This window comes from Antechinus flavipes, chromosome 4 (genome assembly GCF_016432865.1).
Source record: "Antechinus flavipes isolate AdamAnt ecotype Samford, QLD, Australia chromosome 4, AdamAnt_v2, whole genome shotgun sequence".
Classification (NCBI taxonomy): Eukaryota; Metazoa; Chordata; class Mammalia; order Dasyuromorphia; family Dasyuridae; genus Antechinus; species Antechinus flavipes.
Window position 1 is genome coordinate 347,104,218 of NC_067401.1, and position 19,485 is coordinate 347,123,702.

Genomic DNA, 19,485 nt, shown 5'->3' on the forward strand with positions numbered 1-19,485 from the left:
ATTTAGTAGTTCTTGCCAGTCACAAAGCTAATAAATACCTAGCAAAGTCAAAATTTAAACCTACTTTTTCCAGTTCCCTGTCCTCTCTCTATAACATTCTCCTTCATGTCCTGTGCATTTGTAAGTAACTTTAAAACATAGCAGTTTCATTATCATTGCAAGTTGTCATTTAAAACTTTGTTACCAGAGAATGGAAACAGCAAAAGAGATATCAGGATGCATTTTAGGACATAGATTGCCCTTTTGATGTACCTCATCTGGATGCCACATCTCTTGGGGTGATCAATGAAAATTGCCAGGGTTACATTTAGCTTTGGTCTAGCCAACAGTGCTTTTTTCATTCGCAGGACTGTGTGGTTCTTCCCTCAGTATGTAAGTACATAGTACGTTGTAAAGATTTTAAATGACCTTTGAAAGACCATCTCCTCTTCTTTCACCTCTTCCTCATACACCACTAGCACAGACCAAGTGATCAAAGTTTTCCCCATCACTAAAGCCTCCAGTCATTAAAAAGAGATTTGTTTATAGAATATTTATTTTCAAAAAGAATTCCTGTATAACTATTGGAGTTAGCCAAAAAAAAAAAAAATATTGACATGTCATATTGTGAGTTCCTTTATAAAGTAATTTTAAAAAGGTATTTGTCTACTTTTTTAAAGTTTGCAGATAGAGAAGAAATTGAATATATTCACATAAATTGAAATATTATATAATTTTCAATGTTTTCCAGTTTTCTAACAATGGCTTACAGTTTACTTCTGACTATCATTTAATAATATTTTTAAACTTGAGAGTTTTAGTCACTAAATAAGACTGTACACAGTCTTTGGTTTCTTGGAAAAGTAGAACAATCTATGTAAGTCTAAATTAGAATTGTTGAGAGGAAATCTCCAGACTTAAATGTCTAAAGGGTATGTAATTTAATGTTCATGGGCTTATATAGCATATTTCATTTTATGATCTGAACTATTAACTTTTTCAAATATGCATCTTTAAATAAAAAAATCAGCTATAGGCTAGGTATATACTTCTTTAACATATTTGTGTATGAAATAATATCCCAAACTCAATTTCTGAAGGTTTGGTTTGTTTTGGTTTGGTTTTTTTTTTTTTTTTTTGTTTGTCTTGTTTTTTTAAACAATAATTTCTAGGTTGTTTTTTTTTTTTAAATATTGTCATTGATTGTCTTCATAGAGTTATAATATGTTACAACACAGAAATGTATGACAGAAGATAGAGACAAGTGAAACTTTTATTAAAGAAGGGGGGAAAGGCAGTGACTTGGCTTTGAAAAGGCCTCTCTCTATCAGGCAGTATAGAACAGCGATCAAATGGGAAAAAAGGGAGCAGGCAGGCGCCTCATCTAATCTTTCTCCTGGGGGCCCAGGTGGACAAATTGGCAACCCTGTTCACAGCTTTTTTTTTCTTTTCCCCTTTGTACCATAAGAACTGCTAATCGGATCCATGCTGCTGCAACTGTGGTTAGTTATTAACAGAATAAAAGCAGATTTCTTCAAAAGAACGGGTGGGGGAAACGACTATACAAATTGCAAGGTTGTTAGAATCTTAAATGCACAGCAGTTGATTTTCCCCCCTATTCTGAATTATAGGATGAATACAAGTCTTTCATCTGTCACTGTACCCATTTCTTCACAAGGCAGCCAAATATTAAGCTTATCAAACAAAAAAAAAAAATCTTAGAGCAGAAATATTGGGGAGAAGAAGAATGGATATGAGGGGAGAATCAATTAGGTTTTGTTTTAATTAATTTGTCCTGGTGAGAAAAATATAAACTGCCCCATCTCTTCAGTTCCCATTACTTGTCTTTTACCTAAACTTAAAGTAGGGATTAGAAAAGACTTAACTGCTAGTCGTTCCTTATTGAATATCTTGTATCCTCCTTGAACATAGTATTGTTTTCATGGCTTTCCTTCCAGTTATCAGAATTATATAAGACATCTTAGCAAGGTGAATAAGAAGTGTTTCCCCAGAATCCCCCAACAATTCATTCCTGTCCACCCACTACCAACAAAAAAGAAAGGACAATTTAGCTTCGTGAAAAATATCACTATGATTTTTTAAAAATCCCTAATAATTCTTTTACATGGTTAATTTTAGCTTTTATGTTACTCTTCAGAAGTTAGGTATTCAAAGAATGGTGTACCAACAGGTGATATCAGGTTCTGTGATTATATCATGTAGAACCATATACTGCTTAGGTGTAATATGTAAGTGCAAAGTAAAAGACCCTTTTTGAGGGTCCTAATTTTGACTTAGATCAAAAACTTTTATGCTCTGAAGGGTAGACTTTTTAATAGTGGTTTTTAGGAAGCTTGAGTTTTATTTTCTGTTTTGTAATTTAATTTGTAGCAAACTTCCTATGTCTCAATATTGTGAATTTCACAGTGATAATACTAATATTTACTGGCCAAAATAGTGGACTCTTTAAGTTTCTCTATGAAAAAGCAAATCATATGTTTAAGATGTGGAGGAGACAAGGGACAAATTCTCATTCCCATTAGGGAGCTGGACTTTTGTGAAGCCTGAGGCTTCTGAATTGTCATTATCTCCATTTGTTCTTTATTATGAATATCAATGTGTAAATCATAAATAGTAATGTTTCTAGTCTATATGAATCTGCGGGGAATATTCTTGTGTAGGGCATATGCCAATTGTTTTTATTTTTATTTTTGGCAACTGAATGGTGTAGAGGATGAATTTCCAAGTCAAATCCAGGGGACTATGCTACTGGCTTTGCCCCCTTAAGACTGGGGATCTTTGAATTCATGATCAGGTAAACATCCAACCTTTGATCTAAGGGATGCCAGCTTCCAAACTTAAGGAAATTATGAAGGTTAAAGCAACACCAATTTTACTGCCATTTGCTAAATAGACTAATAAATTTTTTTCTATATTATGGTGTATCGATAGAGGCAACTTGTTGGTCTTAACACATTTTGAGAGTTTTTTCGAAGTCTTTTCTGCAGTTACCTTTGAATCAAGTCCTTTAAGAGCAAGAACCTTTCTCCTATTCATCTTTATATTACATCTCACACATACATAGGAATTGAATTGAACCAGATTTAGTCTTGGATTCTCCTATATTCTTCCCCACAGCTTAGGTACATTAAATTGTCTTGCTCTCTTGCAAAGAACTCTTTCCTTTTCAATTCAAAACAAAGCTACTTTTCATAATTCTGTATTGTAATTAGAAGTATCAAAATTGGAAAACTATACTGTGCATGCCTGATCAAAAAAGAAGGCACCCAGGGACATCAGGACAGAAATCCTTGTGCTTATGTTCAAGAGGTACAAGAACGTTCTTTTCTCTCTCCCAAGTGCTGATGTACCTCAGCTAGAAGGGGGAGAATACAATTTTAATTCTATTTCATTAAGGGTTCAGAGATTCGGGGCTTGCTTGTTCTGTCACAGCCAAAAGTTGGTAATTGGGTATGTTAGTTCATCAAGGGCAGCAGTATTTCCCTTCAGGACTTAAACATAATTATCCTTATTCTTCAGCCAGAGTATTAAGTAATAGAATGAATCTATCCTTCAGGCTTCAAAGATGGCTACCAAACTATGATTTAAATAAATAAAAAGGGTCAATAAGGCTGTCCATTAAAAAACAAATCAAAACAATTTTCCTATTTTTTTTCTGAACTTAAAAAGGGAGAGGGGAAATAAAGTTATTGTGATTATTCTTTAATACATTTTTAATGTTTTAGCAAACATGTTAATGAGAACCTGGGTCAAGAAGTGGGGGAAATAAAGGAGAAAAAAGTAGTTTATAGTAGGAAGAGAAAACTATGCAGATATAAATACTTAATAAATAATATATCTTAGCCTTAGGGGAGGTTAAGAATAGTATTTTTTGTGTCAAAGTTTGTATGTCTTATTCTTATGTTTATTTTTATTTTTCCAATGATCTATTTATTTAATTTTTTTGCAACTGCAAATCACTATTGGAACTTTTCTTTACAAGCAGCATAACCTAGAATCATGAGACCAAGCTGCACTGGTTATAGATGATTATAGCTAAAACTATTATATCTTACTATTTTAATCATTTCTCAGAGTTATTATTCAAGTATTAGTTATCTACTATGCATTCATTCATCCATATACTTGGGATAACTGGATGATAAAGGAAATAAAAAGATACTAATTGTGTTCACAAATAATCTAGATTCTAGTTGAGTGTTTTTTAAATTGTTTTCTATTACCTAAAAACAAAACAACACCCAAAACAAAGCACCTCAGTTGTCTCCTTTTAAGTAATACACTAAATTATTTGTCTAATTGACTAGTTACCAGATGCTTTGGCAGTTATAAAGTTAAATGATGATTAGGTCATCATCTATCCTCCTGCCAGTTTTGGTCCCATTCTGTCATATCTTAAAAATCCAATTCTATACTTTCAGATGTTTAACCTGGCTCATTTTTTTTTTTTTGAAAGCTCTCTATGTAAAGTAGGAAATATGGACTTAAAACACTATCTTAACCAAACATTGAGATTTTTTAATGAAGAGGAGATTATGAGTTAGCTCAGAGGCCTTCTTGAATCTTCACTCTCATTGTCTTTGCACCAAATGTTATATAGAATATAATATATTTTGAAAAATCATTGGGGAAAAAATTCTCATAACTAAATGGCCAGCTAATGAGGGACTTGGGATGCTGTCTTCATGTTTCAGTTTTAACTCATAGCATTGTTTTCAGTCTTGTATTTTACACCGATGCACTCACATCTCCACAGATGTAGGTGAGTAAAATGTGGGGCTCCCTTGCAAAGCTAGCTTTTTATAGCTCCATCATATAGGTATTTTTATTTGTTTGGGGGTTTTTTGTGTGTGTGCATATCAATATTCTCCCTTAGTGGAATCACCAAACTTTGTTTGAAAGATTTTACTTGGGACTAATGAGTATCATATAAAAACATTATTGGGTTTAGGTGTTCATTTCATGTAATTCCAAGAGGACCCAAGTTTTCATTTGTTTGGGCCTTAGAAAGAATTAATTTTAATTCCATAATTCCATCATTTACCCACAACATGCTTTTAAATTCCATCTTCTGCTAGGGCTGTGCCTGCACATCTGCTGGTGAGGATAAGGTTCTCAACAGCCAGAGACAATACTATGTGTGTGTGGGATGGTGGGGTTTGCAAAATGTGGGTTAAAAACTCTGTGTTAATGCATGCATGTTTGCCATGAAAACGTCTTTTATTTGCTTTTGAAGGATTCTCCAAGGAATTAACTAGTATGTTAAAGCAATACCTGTCTTGGATGCTTTGCTGGACAGCTAGCAATGTCCCAGACTGTGGTAGTAACTTACAAATTCATGGATAGTTTTCCTAAAGCATTTTTTATTTTCATTTGAAATATTCTATCCAAGAGCAGTGCCTCAGGCATATGCAGTGAAAGTAGTAGTGCCCTGTGTTAACATAGAATTACTGTTTGTTTATGGTCTTGAGTCACTGAATTCAGTCTGTCATACAGAAGTGTTCATTATAATGTAAGCACTTACTGTTTTGCTGCACCTGATTCCTGAGTGACTTTAAAAAAAAAGAAAGAGAAAGAGAAAGAGAAGGCAGTTTTTGATGATAGCATGCCTTAGAGTTTCTAAACAGACTATAAATCCTTATGACCTAAGGGTATTCCATAATAGTCTCACCAGTTGACATATGGTAAGGTGAATAGTCAAACTTGAGTCCAGTCTTTTTGTTTAAAAGAAAAACCCATCATATAAACTGAATTGTATTTGGGGGGCATTTTTATCCAGATTTTTAAATTTTCTATTCAATTAGTATTAAATTCAGATGTACTTGCAAAGGGACTTCCATGGCTAAACATAGCTTGTGCTTTTTGCCCCACTGTTTCATCTATGTAAGTTTTGTTCTAATGCAAGAGCAACCCCTGTTGTCTTCATAGAGCAACAGTTCTCAGGGGCTACCAATTCAACTGTTCAGTTTTCACCTCATCTGGGAGAAAGAGTGGCAGTTGAACCCCAGGAACACTCAGAAACCTCTTTCATTTATTTTATATACTTATTTGAAAGTAAGAAGAAAACCCAGAAAACAATTTGAGAATGATTTGTAGTGTAAAAATGTTCTTCACAACTCTTTATTTGTGTTAACCTTAAACTGAAAATAGTTCTTCAGCCTCTCTGGCTGTCACAAACTCACTGCTATTTCAGAATTAGCTATGAATGACAGTCCTGGGGGACATCTGGGATTTGTTCTCCTTCTCAGCACTCTGGCACTTTGGTTGCATGGCATGACAGAGTTGCCATCTTGTAGAAACCCAGGAGAGATTCTTTTTAACTGTAAAACACCAAGATCTGTGTCAGGGATTGGGACATGATCCTTTGCCCAGATGAATTGGTGATATTCCTCAGTACATTAACATCTTTCTTTATTAAATTGTGATACTTTAAAATTATAAAGGTAATTAATGAAGACTTGGCTCTTAGGTGGCCAGTAGTGATGGGTATCAGCTTGATCTCTCAGTCACATTCCAGTCAAAGCATAAAATAGAATTGAGTTTCTCTTACTGCCCCCCCCCACACTCCTTATTTTATTTTGTCTTACTAACTTGTTTTAATGAGGATTAAAAAACAAATAGGATAGTATCTTGTCTTTTTCCCCACCAGTGCTAGAACCCAGATGCCTTTGCAATGTCTGATTTTTTCTTAGCATTCTATAATACTTATTGGCATTACAGTTAAGATATGGACCTCCTAGATCAAAACATGGATTAGAGTAAACTTATAAACACCTCCAAAGATTCCAAGATTTCTAAATATAAACCTCTGCTTGCTATGCAGCCTACTTTCCATAGTTATATTGCTATATTTTTATTTGGTTCAGCTAAACATTAGGAATTGTTTCTTTAAATTCACATTTTAAAAATCCAAAAGCTAACAAAATGTTTATCATAAAGTGACTTTTATTCCCCAAGTGTTTATGGAGTGCCACAAAAATGATTAAGATTTTTTGCTGGGTGATAAGAAGATACAAAGAAGCATATGTGGATCTTACTCTTAAACAGTCTACAGTGTAGCTGAGGAGACAAAATTAATACATGTTAACAGTTAACAAGCCATTGTTTCCAAAATGAGTAGATGAAACCGCAGATCAAAGGGGAGGGATGTGGAAAATTAAATCCCCTTCTCTTCTTTAACTATGAACTACTGGTGAAGCTTTTTTTACACATTTTCCTAGAAGGCCATGTTATGCCCATTGATTGAAAGATTTCTTAAATCTGTTGATATTAATAATTTCTGTATTGACTGAATATTACCAATGAAAAATTCTTGGCAGCCATCCATACCTGCCTGGTTGGAAGCCTATTTAAACTCAGCTAGATGGGTCCTATTGTATTGTTCAGCAGACTTGGATTTCCTTAAATCCTCTTGCAGAAATGTGTGTCAGGAGATTCACAGCTATAAATTGGATCATGTCAGTGAGGTTGGGAATTCACTCAATAAGAAATTGAACATTGCAGCCTGCCTGTTGCTAAATAATGTTTATGCATGCTCCCTCTTCAATTTAAAAGGAAAAAGAAAAATGCTGGAGAAGATCAAACCTGTTGAGCTGGGTTGGTGGGTGGGTTCTATATAAAACTAATAAGTCTTAAATCACCAAGATTAAAAAATTGAGCTATGCTGATTTTACACAATTGCAACATTAATGCAAAGGGTTCCCCCACCCCCACCCCAATTTCCTTCCTATGTTTTACAGGCAGTCAGATGCCACCTCAGCCTCCTGGTAGCCAATCAGAATCCAGTTCCCATCCAGCTTTGAGCCAGTCACCAATGCCACAGGAACGAGGTTGGTCTTCAATTTATACCATATACCCTTATTGTGTTTTGAGTATTTAAGCCTTATTAGAATATTCTTAGCTACCTGATTCTTTGTTCGTTTTTCTTTTTTTTTTTTTTTTAATGGTAACCTTTCTCCTTTTCCAAGTTGGTTATATAATAGGAATTTTGAGTTAAGTAGTTTAGATATGGGTATTAATGAAATAAAATGTTTTAAATTATACTCTGAAATCATCGCCATCCAGATGCATACCTTGTTCACAAAATCATAAACTAATTATTTTAGAGATTAGGAAGTGAAGTCCAAAGAAATTTTAAGACATATTCAAGATCACATAGCTAATTAGTAATAAAACTATGACTAACACCCACATTTCCTGATTCGATCAGTGATTTTTACAATAGAACACCTTTCTGAGAGCACTGGTCAGCCTGTGTCTAGAAGGCTAACCTCCTTTTGCTGGCCACGTGTCATATTTATTTCTGCCCTAGTCAAGGCCTCTTCCCTTCATCTCTTTCCCTCTAAACTAATTTTTCTCCAAAATGCTAAAATTGATACTGTCATAAAGAAAGAAAGGTTGATTGCAGTGCAAACCAGAGTGGACCAAGGTCAGGTCAGCATCACAGCAAAGTCTCTGATATATACAGAGAATAACTACAGTTATTCCTTCTACACTTGCTTCTCTGATATTTGGCTTGGTCCAAACATGTCCCAATACCCTCCGTGCATGGTAGGAATTGTCTATTTGGCACCCTACTTCTGCAAGATATATTCATTTAAGTTATAGATTATATGTTATAATTTATAGTTTAAAACATTAAACTTGGTTTTGTTTTTTTTAAGTGAGCAAATAGATATAGAATGACTTTTTAAAAACAGCAGATATCATAAATGTTTAAAAATTGTGTTCTTTATTTAATGAAGAATAAAGAAGTTCTTCAGTTTTCAGCAAAGAAAAAAACATTAAAATGAATTGGTCATCTAATCATTAATACATTGTTCTATTATAAGAATACTGTTATCTTTTAATGATCAGGGCATATATTTGCATTCTTTTTTTTTTTTTTCCTGATTATGTATGTGTGTATCTGTGTGAGAGAAAGAGAGAGAGTGCAAAATCTACAAATGTCCTGTCTTTATTTTTTATTGAGCACTGTCCAAATCATTTATTCTTGCCTGTGGTTTTGGTCCCATGAAGGTAATACAAAATGTAATGAAGAACAATTAGAATAAAAGCAAAGAATTATAGCCCTTGCTAGCTGCCATCTCCCTCCTTATACAAGTGAAGTAATCCCCCAAACTAGGCAGTTAAGAATGTCTGATTACTGTGATACTTACCCGAGGGTAAGAGAATCTCTTCTAAATTGTTATACTTCGATACCTTAAACTTCGAGCTATCACTCCAAGCAGGAAAAGAGGGGAAGGAAGAGGAAAAATTCCAGAAAGCTTTCCAGGAAGATTTTCTTTTCCTATTTTCCTATTAAAGTCACAGTCTCAGGGCCTTAATTTTCTCATTTCTAAAATGCTAGAGAAAGTTATGTTTTAAGGTCCCTTTCAATTATAAATGTATTATAATACATAATAAAATTTCTATTGTGCCTTAAGGTTTGGACAGATTATTATACTTATTATCTTATTTGATCCTCATAATAACCTTGGGAAGTAAGTTCTATTATTATCCCCATTTTACAGATAAGAAAACTGATTCAAACAAGTTAGATAACCTGCCCAGATTTAAAAAGTTAGTAAATATCAGAGGCAAAATAGAAGCCTCAGGTCTTGACCTGAAGTTCCTCATTCTAACAACTTCCCTGCTTAGTTGCCTCTAGGATCCTTTGGTCCTCTTGACTGCAAAGATTCAGGTTTGGGCTTGTCTCTTAAGTCTTTATTTCTCCTGACCTGAATGTTGTGTGTAACATTTTATTGTGTTTGTGAATTGATAGTTGACAATGCATAATATATAAATTGTTTGTTGTGTGACTAGCAAACAACAATCACCATTCACTTTTGAAAGATAAAAAGATGAAGTCAGACTTATACTATTGAATTCTGTGAACAAGTGTGCATTTTGAGTTCATCCTCTTGAATGTTCAGTCATTGACCAGGCAATCCAACAACCTGGAAAGCTTCACATCATAAGAAAAACTTAATTGAGTCTCAGCTTTCTTGAACTTATACTTAGCTAAACTTTAGGAAATTGTGTGTTGAGGGAATTCCAAGGGGAACTGTGCTTATCAGTTGCTGATTTAAAAATGAAACAAATAACGAAATTTAACCCAAACATAGTGTTATTACCTATGATCTTCAGTCATCTGTTAGTCATTAAAAGTTTAGATCAACGATAATACTGATCTCTCATTCATTCACTCATGCATGCATTCCAAAAATACTTACTGAATGCCAACTATGTGCTAAGCCACTAAAAGAAAACACATAAAAATTGAATCTCTTTTGTTGAAATGTGATTTAACTCATTGTGCTTCTATAATTAATATTTCTTCTCTTTGCTTGATGATTTAGTAATAAATAAATGCTCTAATACATTTAGTATTACGTGGAATCCCCCCCAAGAGTCCATATTTCTAAAAATTCATTGTCAAAAATCCTGCAGCTTGATTGGCAAGGTAGGATCAGAGCTATTATGATGCAGTCGAAAAAATCATGTTTCCCTACTGAAAGTATTTTCTTGCATTTTATTCTTCATTCCTTGACTATTCAGGACTCTGATGGGATTTCTCATGTTTGTCAGCCTAAGGCTACCCACTCCCCCTGCTCAGGAATAGTGTATTAAGAATTTTATCAAAAATTATCTTTATATAAGAGCTTCTGATTGAATCTGTAATTAAGTATGTCTCTATCTGTGAAGGTATATGTGCTGTTAAACATTTAGGTAGCAAAGGGAAATGTCTTTTGTATTATGACCCATTTTCATTGTTCATATATCTTTTATTTGTTTCTATATCAAATTTAATTCCTTATTTAAAAAAAAATATGTTACTCTGTCTTCAGCATAAAGTGAAGGGGGATCATAAAAGATAATTCTGCCAAAATGAAAATTTGAGGATTTTTTTCACCATCTTTCATTTCATCAATGTAGCTATTAGCATTTTCCCTTCTTATATGGAAAGCTATATACACTAATTTATAGAGAATAATGCATGTATATATGATGTATATATCATGCACACACAGTTGCTGTCAGAGCAAAATTAGAAAAACTCAAAATATACTTTATAACCAATTTATTGTTATCTTTTGTAAAGGAGAGAAAATTGTCTTTTATAAAGGTAGGTAAGAAGCTAAAATTCAGGTTTATTGACATTAAAATGTTTTGTTTTTAACTCCTCTCAAATGTTAGCATAAATGAGAGCAATTAATGATCTTAAACTAGACCACTATTTAGGGAAAACACTTGAAGAAGGTTTATTTATTAGGGCAAATGCATAGGGGTCAGAATTAATTTTTTTGAAAAGCCGCTAATTGTTTTCCCCTTTTAATTTTCACAGTGGTATGTAGTTAAATATTCATGATGATGCTGATGGTATGCTAAAGGTCTGAAACAGATCAGGAGTCTCAAAATCAACACAGGTTATTTAACCCTTTTCATCTAATGTACCATCAGGGACTTGCTCAGTGAATTCCCATAGTATTAGAATAATTAGAAGATAGTAATGAGGATTTAATTAGTCCTTGAGATATGCTGAAATAGGACCACTGAGAACTTTTCCGTTTGGACATGAATTGCACACAGAATTGATGCCATTGCAATTCTGTGATGTACTGTAAAATGTATTCTATTGCTGGAGGCGGTACTGGGGCACCGTTCTGTGCCTGTCAGATCTACATGGAAAGAACCCAGGATGAGATCTTCCAAGACTCCTGAATAGCAGCCAACCCACTCCTCAGCTGAGCCCTCCTTTCTGCAAATGGCCCCCACCTCTTAATTCATTTTCCTCCATTTTTTAAAGGAAGAATAATTGTTATCAAATTAAATAAAGTTTTAGTTTTGTTTTCTTATACCTAATTAGAGAGAAATCACAACTTAGGTAGATTTCTATGGTTACCAAATGAAATGACATATATATGAAAGTAATATTTTGTTGACTTATTTTTAAATTTGTGTCCAACTCACCATGACCCCATTTTGGGTTGCGTTGGCAAAGAGATTGGAGGGGTTTGCAAGTTCCTTCTCTGGCCCATTTTATATAGGAGGAAGTGACTTCCCAAGATTCACACAGCCACAAAGTGTCTGGGGCCATATTTGAACTCAGGAAGATGATTTTTCCTGATTCTAGGCCTGGCACTCTATCCATTGCACCATCTAAGTGTCTTGTTGAGAAAAATATTACATGCTGATTAGTTACAAGAGAGTGAATAAATAAGTTGAATAAGGTTTAGTGGTTGAGGAAGGGGGAAGTGGTTAGCTAGATTTCTTTACAAGACATTGACTACTATGTCGTCAGAAATCTATCTGCTACATAGAAGTGAGTCTTCACAGAGTGATAGTTATCATTGGCTATGTTGTAGTAAATATAAATGTCATTTTGTCAGTAGAAATGTTATCAACCAAAAGAGTATAATAGATGTGTTGAAGCATTTTAGAAATTTCCCTTTGTATGCCATTTAAAGGAAGAACAAAATCCAAAATAAATTGAATATTTCTGCCATAAATGTCTGAATTAGCTTATTTGTAATTTGGCATTGTGAAATATGTTTTCAAGTTTCTTTATCATCCCACATGCCTTTGCAGTATTTAAATTTTATCCGAGGACTTATAATGACTATATTGTTTCTTTTCTATTGATCAGACAGCTCTTAGCTTGCTGCTTGAAATCTGAATGAAATTTCTTCCTGAAATTTCTAATTAGATTCTACTTTTTAATAACTCATATCAACCTTAAATCTTTCTTTTTTCACTTAAGGAAAAAAAAAATCTCAAAGATGTTCTCATAAAAAGTAGAGGGATATAAGCCTGCATTTGAATTCTGAGTTCCACACTAATTATATGTCTCTGGTCAAATTACTTAATATCTCAATTAGTTACCCTTCTGCAAAATGGGAATGATACTAATACATATGATAATGATATATATATATATATATGCATGCGTGTGTGTGTGTGTATATGTATATATAATACACACACGTACACATACATATAAAAGATATATGATAATACCTATAATTGTCTAGTGGATTATTGTTAAAGATGATGTCATACACACACACACACACACACACACACACACACACATATATAACTTCAAACACTATAAAAACCAATCAATTAATACTATTTTAACAGAAATTACCATTTTTCTGAGACTAAAAAAAAAAAATCACTTTGTCTCACATTTTGGTATTGTGAATTTCATTCAAAGCCGCCAAATAAAAATTATTCGTATCATGAAAGTTCTTGAGCCTGCCATGTCAATTATACCCCATAAAGTTGGGTCATTTGGGTTTGCTTGTTTGCAGGGTGAAATATTTTTCTCTTTACATAACTGCCACAATTCTGAACTTGTATCAGGTTCAAGCCACAGTTCTGACCTCATTTCTTTTACAAACACCGTTTTCCAACTAACTTATACATGTGATTAGTACAATTCAAATGACATCGTTGGAAAAGGGATATGAGTTTGAATCCTGAGATTCTGGTGATTCTGGACAAGTCACAAAGTATTTGCTCCAGCTCTACATCTGCAGTTCAATGAACCTTTGTAAGCAGACTAGAAAAATACAGGAGGTCTTGAGGCAAGAGAGTACAGTAACTAATGTGAGAGGATTGGTATATACTATCCATATAGTGTATCCTCTGAATTTAATCTTAAAGGAAGTAAAGGGATTCTAAGAGGTATAGGCGAAAAGGAAATGAATTCCAGGCATAGAACAGCTTGTGCAAAAATCAAGGAAAAAGGAGATTGAATTTCAACTTTGGGGCATGAATTGGCCAGTTTGCCTGGAATGCAAAGTACATGAAGGGAAAAACTCTGAAATGTCTTGGAAAATAGGCCCAGATCACATTGGGATGGAAATTTTTTGTTGTTTTAAAATGAAAAACAAGAATTTGTATTTTATCCTTCAGAGAGAAGGGAACCACTAAAGATTTTTTAGCTAAAGAGTAACATGATTAGGCTTGTGCTTGAGGAAAAATTATTTTGGTAGCTACGTGGAAGAAGAATTGGAGAGGGGAAAGACAATTAGCAAAGATGCCAGTATTTGCTTCATTGTAAGACTTATGTAAAAAATAAACAATAAAATTCTCCATCCACTTAATAGCTTTGCCATTAGTTTGAGCATCTGATATTACTTTGAAAAAGACCCATACTCCCTGACCTTCATGTATAAAATAAGTTTTGGAGTGTTGGAAGTGTTTTTAAAAATCTTAAAGCAGTATATGAATGTTACCTATTCATATTATCATTAGCTTTTACTATTGTGATAATATTCTTAGGAAATTATTAAATGTTTTTTATAACTTTCATTTTGGGCTGCTAAGTAATGCCATGCAGAGTACTAGGCCTAAAGTCAGAAAGATTCATTTTCATGAGTTCAAATTTGATCTCAGACACCTAACTGGTCAGCTCTGGACAAGTCAACCCTGATTAGCTCAAAAAAACCAACCAAACAAACCAAAACAATAAGAAAGGATGGGACTAAATGGTCCTGAAGACATTTTAAATTTATATCTTCCCTAATCTTTAACTAAAATTTAGCATTTCTTTTATTTATGGTCTTAAAACGTATCTTGAGAAGGGGTCCATAGACTTTACCAAATTTTACCAAATGTGATACGGAAAGGCAAGATAAATTACAGTATTTGTTTTAATGACATCTACTATCATTACTTTTTATTCAACACGATCATTTGAACCTCGGGTTAACAAAGTGTTGCTAAATAAAGGTTGCTTTAATGAGTATATTAGACTCATTTCTAATCAGCACTTTATGCTAATAGAAAAGCTTGACTGATGACTTTTTTTTTAAGTAGATTGTTAAATGTCCCCCACATTATTATTTACATTTGCTTCACAGATACTTCCTTAATTAGAAGTACAATTGGTTAACTGTAGTCCGGTTTTATCCAATTATCACATTTTTCCAATTAATTGTGTCCAAAGTAATGCAGTCTTATGGTATTTCAAACAATCTGTCTAATTTTTCTTTCTTATGAATGCTCCTTGAAATAGGAAAATCACTTGTATAACTATAACCCTCGATTTCCTTTCAAATTCAATTTCTAGGGAAGTCATGTGCCTTCTAAATATATGAAGGAAATGATTTTTCATCTTATCCCCATTTATTATTTTTATTAGTTGACATTTTCTTGTTCTATCATGTCATTTATGAAGCTGAAATACTACTTAGCTAACTTTTCAAAATTCTATCAAAGCTCTCATTAGAGGAATAAGTTACTTGTTGAAAAATATCATTACAGGTTTTAGTTTAGCTTTATATAAAGTATTCTCAACCTTTATTTGTAGAGAATATCAGTAAGTAGCAGGTACAAAGAGTTGTCCATCAAAACATTCTACAAGAGCTAGAACTGATGTGACACTGGAAGATGAATGTTTTCTTTCTGTCTCTGTTGCTATTGTGACCTTGAACAAATTGTTTTACCTTCCCAGTTCTCTTTCTTGCCCTGTAAAAAGAGAATGTTGGGCTAGAGATTCTTTACTGAACTCTTAAGTCAGCATGTTTTAGGATGGACTGGGAAATACGTAGAAAGTTGATAGTGTGTTTCTACCAGTTCACAGGTCCACAAAAACATTTGTCTCTGCCCTGAGCATCTAGCTTAGAATTGGCATCTCACAGAACATAGAGATTTGCATAAAGAAAGGTTGGATATTTTGTCCCCAGCTACCATCTGGGTAATCAGTCAGATCCTTCCCTTGATTCCAATTTATCAATGATAGATGATGTGAATTTCTGTGCTAGTCAGTAGCTAAGAGGGCCTTGTGGGGGAGGTTGGGGAAGACTTTAGATATTACTACATTTCTGTATATACAGGGTGCTGGAGGATCAGGGAAAGAAGTGGGAACAGTTCAGCCCGTTAACCTAATAGCACAGCTGGTAGAACACTAGGGGGTCTGGGTTAAAGCCTTGAATGAGTCATTAATTTCTGTCTTCCTCAGAGCAATTGATGTTTTGAAGAGAAACAGGCAGACAAATAAACACTGAACATATTAAAATGTAACAGCAATATTTTCTTAATTCCATTTTCTCCTCCAGTATCAACCTGGCAGCTATTTCTAAAGAGCAGTGTCTTTAACTTGCCTTTATAGTCAGACACCCTCTGCTTAGGTGGTGCTATGTGTGACCATTATTTCACACATGTGGCGAAACATCTTTTGTTGAACTGGCGTGAAGAAACAAGGCAGTCGTTCTGTGAGTTTCAACAGATGCCAACATGAAAATAAATTTTGCATGTGCCAAAGGGAAAATGTGCTCTGCTTTTTGGTGGCTCGGAGAACTTTGAGTATTTTATTGGTACCCTGACAGTGCTCAAATCTTTTCTTATTAAAGAGGCATCTTTGAAGAAAAAATTCAGTTTTGTACTGAGTATTTGTAATCTCTGTCTTCTTTCTCAGTTTCTATCTCCTTCCTTTTCCCTTTTTCACTTATTAATGATTCAAATCTTGTATTTAAACTCCCTCTTCCCTTTTTTTTTCATTATGTTTTGAGGTTCTCCAACACTTGGGGTAGTATTTGGTGTTCTGTATGAAATGGAAGAAAGATGTCTTGTTCAGGCTAGTAACCAAGTAATTACCCCATTTTAATTCTTTGATTCTCTGAGGTTTTTGACTTTGCCAAGAATTATTCCTCTAACTTGGCTTTCAAATCTGTTTCCTAATGTTGCTACCTTTTAATTAGTGCATTTTCAAAAGAATATCTGATTAAATTTTAACCCAGTAATCTTTTTGGAGATATTAATCACTGTGCAGTTCATTATACTTCACTATCTAAAGGACTTTTGCCTTCTTATTACCATTATCTCCCTCCAAATAGCATATATGCATGTATATGTGAACTTGTAGATGAATAACAATGGCCATGTTCATAAAATAATGAGGATGCAATATATATTTCATATGATATGTTATTAAATAGAATATTGTTCAGTTGTGTCTGAGTCATCATAATCCTATGGACGATACTGTCTATTTGGGAGGAGAGGGGTTGTTCAAAGATCCTAGGGTGATTTTACATTTCCTTCTCCAATGGATCAAAGTAAACTAAGTGACTTGGTTAGGTTTGAACGCAAGTCTTCCTGACTTCAGCTCTGGGACACTATCCACTGAGCTGTCTAAATGCTACAATATATAACTTATTTAATAACTTAATAACAAATAACTTATTTAATATAGTAGAATAATCCAATTCTATTCTAATCCAACTCTACTAGTTGCAGGTATTGTGCTAAGAACCTTTAGAAAAATTATATCATTTGATCCTTGCAACAACTCCAGGTTGTAAATCCCTTTTTTACAGATGAGCAGAATTTACCAGGGTCACATAGCTAGTACGTTTCTTTAAAGGGATTTGTATTCAATTGATTCTGACTCCCAGCTCAGTGATTTATCTACTTCATCTTTCAAATGACCCTATAAACATAAATAAAAATATAATTGATAGTACCTACTTCCCAGAATTGTTGTGAAAATCAAATGATAACATATGTACAGCATTTTTAAATCTGAAGGTATTATCAGAATGCTGCTTGTTGTTGTTGTTATTATTACTATGAATCATTATTTTCAACTCCTTTTGAGACACTATAAAGAGTTTTTGTATAAGCATTGAACTGAAATTTTAGCAACTGGCCCTTCTTCCTCTAAATCAACAGTTTTTAAAATGCATGAAACTTGAAAGGAAAGGAAAACTTTACAAAATGAAGGCATATTTTTTTTTCTGTATTTGCATATTATTCCCAATTTTCGCCTCTTTTTCTCTTTTAAAACACTTGCTATAGCAGATTTCCTGTAATAAGTTGAGAATTAGGAAATGAAATTTGGGTTGTAAATTTGTAATTTGGTCTCATCAGTGATTACAGTGTTACTTTAGGTAAGTCTTTTTTTTTTTTTTTTTTTTTTTTTTTTGCAAGCCCAGGATGAGAATATTGAAGATTGATGCATTTGGCTAAGGATGGTAATAGACTATGAGTAATGGGTACACAGTTCCCCACAATCTGTCTCACTTTCAATGTGAATAACTGGAAGAAAGTTCAGATGTGCAGGAAGAATCACAGAACTACGATGACACTTCTATTATCTGTCACTGAAATCACTCATATTAGTATGTTTTTCCAGATGAGTACAGTTTGCTGGTTGGAATATCATTTTTAGAATTATTTAGAACAATTTTTTATTAAAGCTTTTTATTTTTAAAACACATGCATGAAGAATTTTTTAATATTGACCCTTGCAAAATCTTGTGTTCCAGATTTTCCCCTCCTTCTTCTACCCCCTTCCCTAGATGGCAAGTAATCCAATATATCTATATCTATCTATATATATATATATTTAATTATAGCTTTTTATTTACAAGATATATGCATAGGTAATTTTTCAGCATTGACAGTTGCAAATCCTTTTGTTCCAATTTTCTCCCTCTTTCCCTCCACCCCTTCCCTCACATGGCAGGTTTACCAATACATGTAAAATATGTTAAAGTATAAATTAAATACAATATATGTATACATGTCCAAACAGTTAATTTGCTGTGTAAAAAGAGTCGGACTTTGAAATAGTGTAAAATTAGCCTGTGAAGGAAATCAAAAATGCAGGTGGACAAAAATAGAGGGATTGGGAATTCTGTGTAGTGGTTCATAGTCATCTCCTAGAGTTCTTTCCCTGGATGTAGCTGGTTCAGTTCTTTACTGCTCTATTGGAACTGATTTGGTTCATCTTCATTGTTGAAGAGGGCCACATCCATCAGAATCGATCATCATATAGTATTGTTTTTGAAGTACGTAATGATCTCCTGGTCCTGCTCATTTCACTCAGCATCAGTTCATGTAAGTCTCTCCAGATCTTTCTGAAATCATCCTGATGGTCATTTCTTACAGAACAATAATATTCCACAATATTCATATATCACAATTTATTCAGCCATTCTCCAATTGATGGGCACCCACTCTGTTTCCAGTTTCTGGCCACTACAGACAGGGCTGCCACAAACATTCTTACATCTACAGGCCCCTTTCCCTTCTTTAAAATCTCTTTGGGATATAAGCCCAGTAGTAACACTGCTGGGTCAAAGGGTATGCATAATCCAATATATTTTTAAACAATTAAAAAAAATCTTTAAAAAACTGATCACCTTTTGCAGCTTTCTAAAGAAGATTGTTTCTGACATAATTGGACTCTTAATGTTCCATAGCTAGGTCTAAAGGGGTGAGGAGAAGAAGGGAGAGAAATTGGAACTTATTTTTTAAACAAATGTATTTGACTTATATATGATTGGGGGAAAATAAAATATTACTTGGGTTATCATTAAAGAGTATTAGTTATTGTATTTAATACAGTTGTGACCCTAAGAAGTATTAAAGTCTTCAGTGCCATTTATTTCTACCATAAATGGGCACAAAATGCTGTGCTTATCAGATTTTTGTGCCAGGTTTATAAAGAGTTTCTCAGTCTTTTCTTTTGCTGTCACCTCTTGG

General features: G+C 33.7%; 1 protein-coding gene across 2 annotated transcripts in view; it reads left to right on the forward strand.

The window, feature by feature from the left end:
• ARID1B (AT-rich interaction domain 1B) overlaps nt 1-19,485 on the forward strand; it is a 535,516-nt gene that overhangs the window by 424,481 nt on the left and 91,550 nt on the right. For both annotated transcript variants that reach the window (XM_051997996.1, XM_051997995.1), the window contains exon 7: nt 7,740-7,829. In XM_051997996.1, coding sequence (XP_051853956.1) covers nt 7,740-7,829 — 90 coding nt within the window. The remainder of the gene's footprint in view (nt 1-7,739; nt 7,830-19,485) is intronic.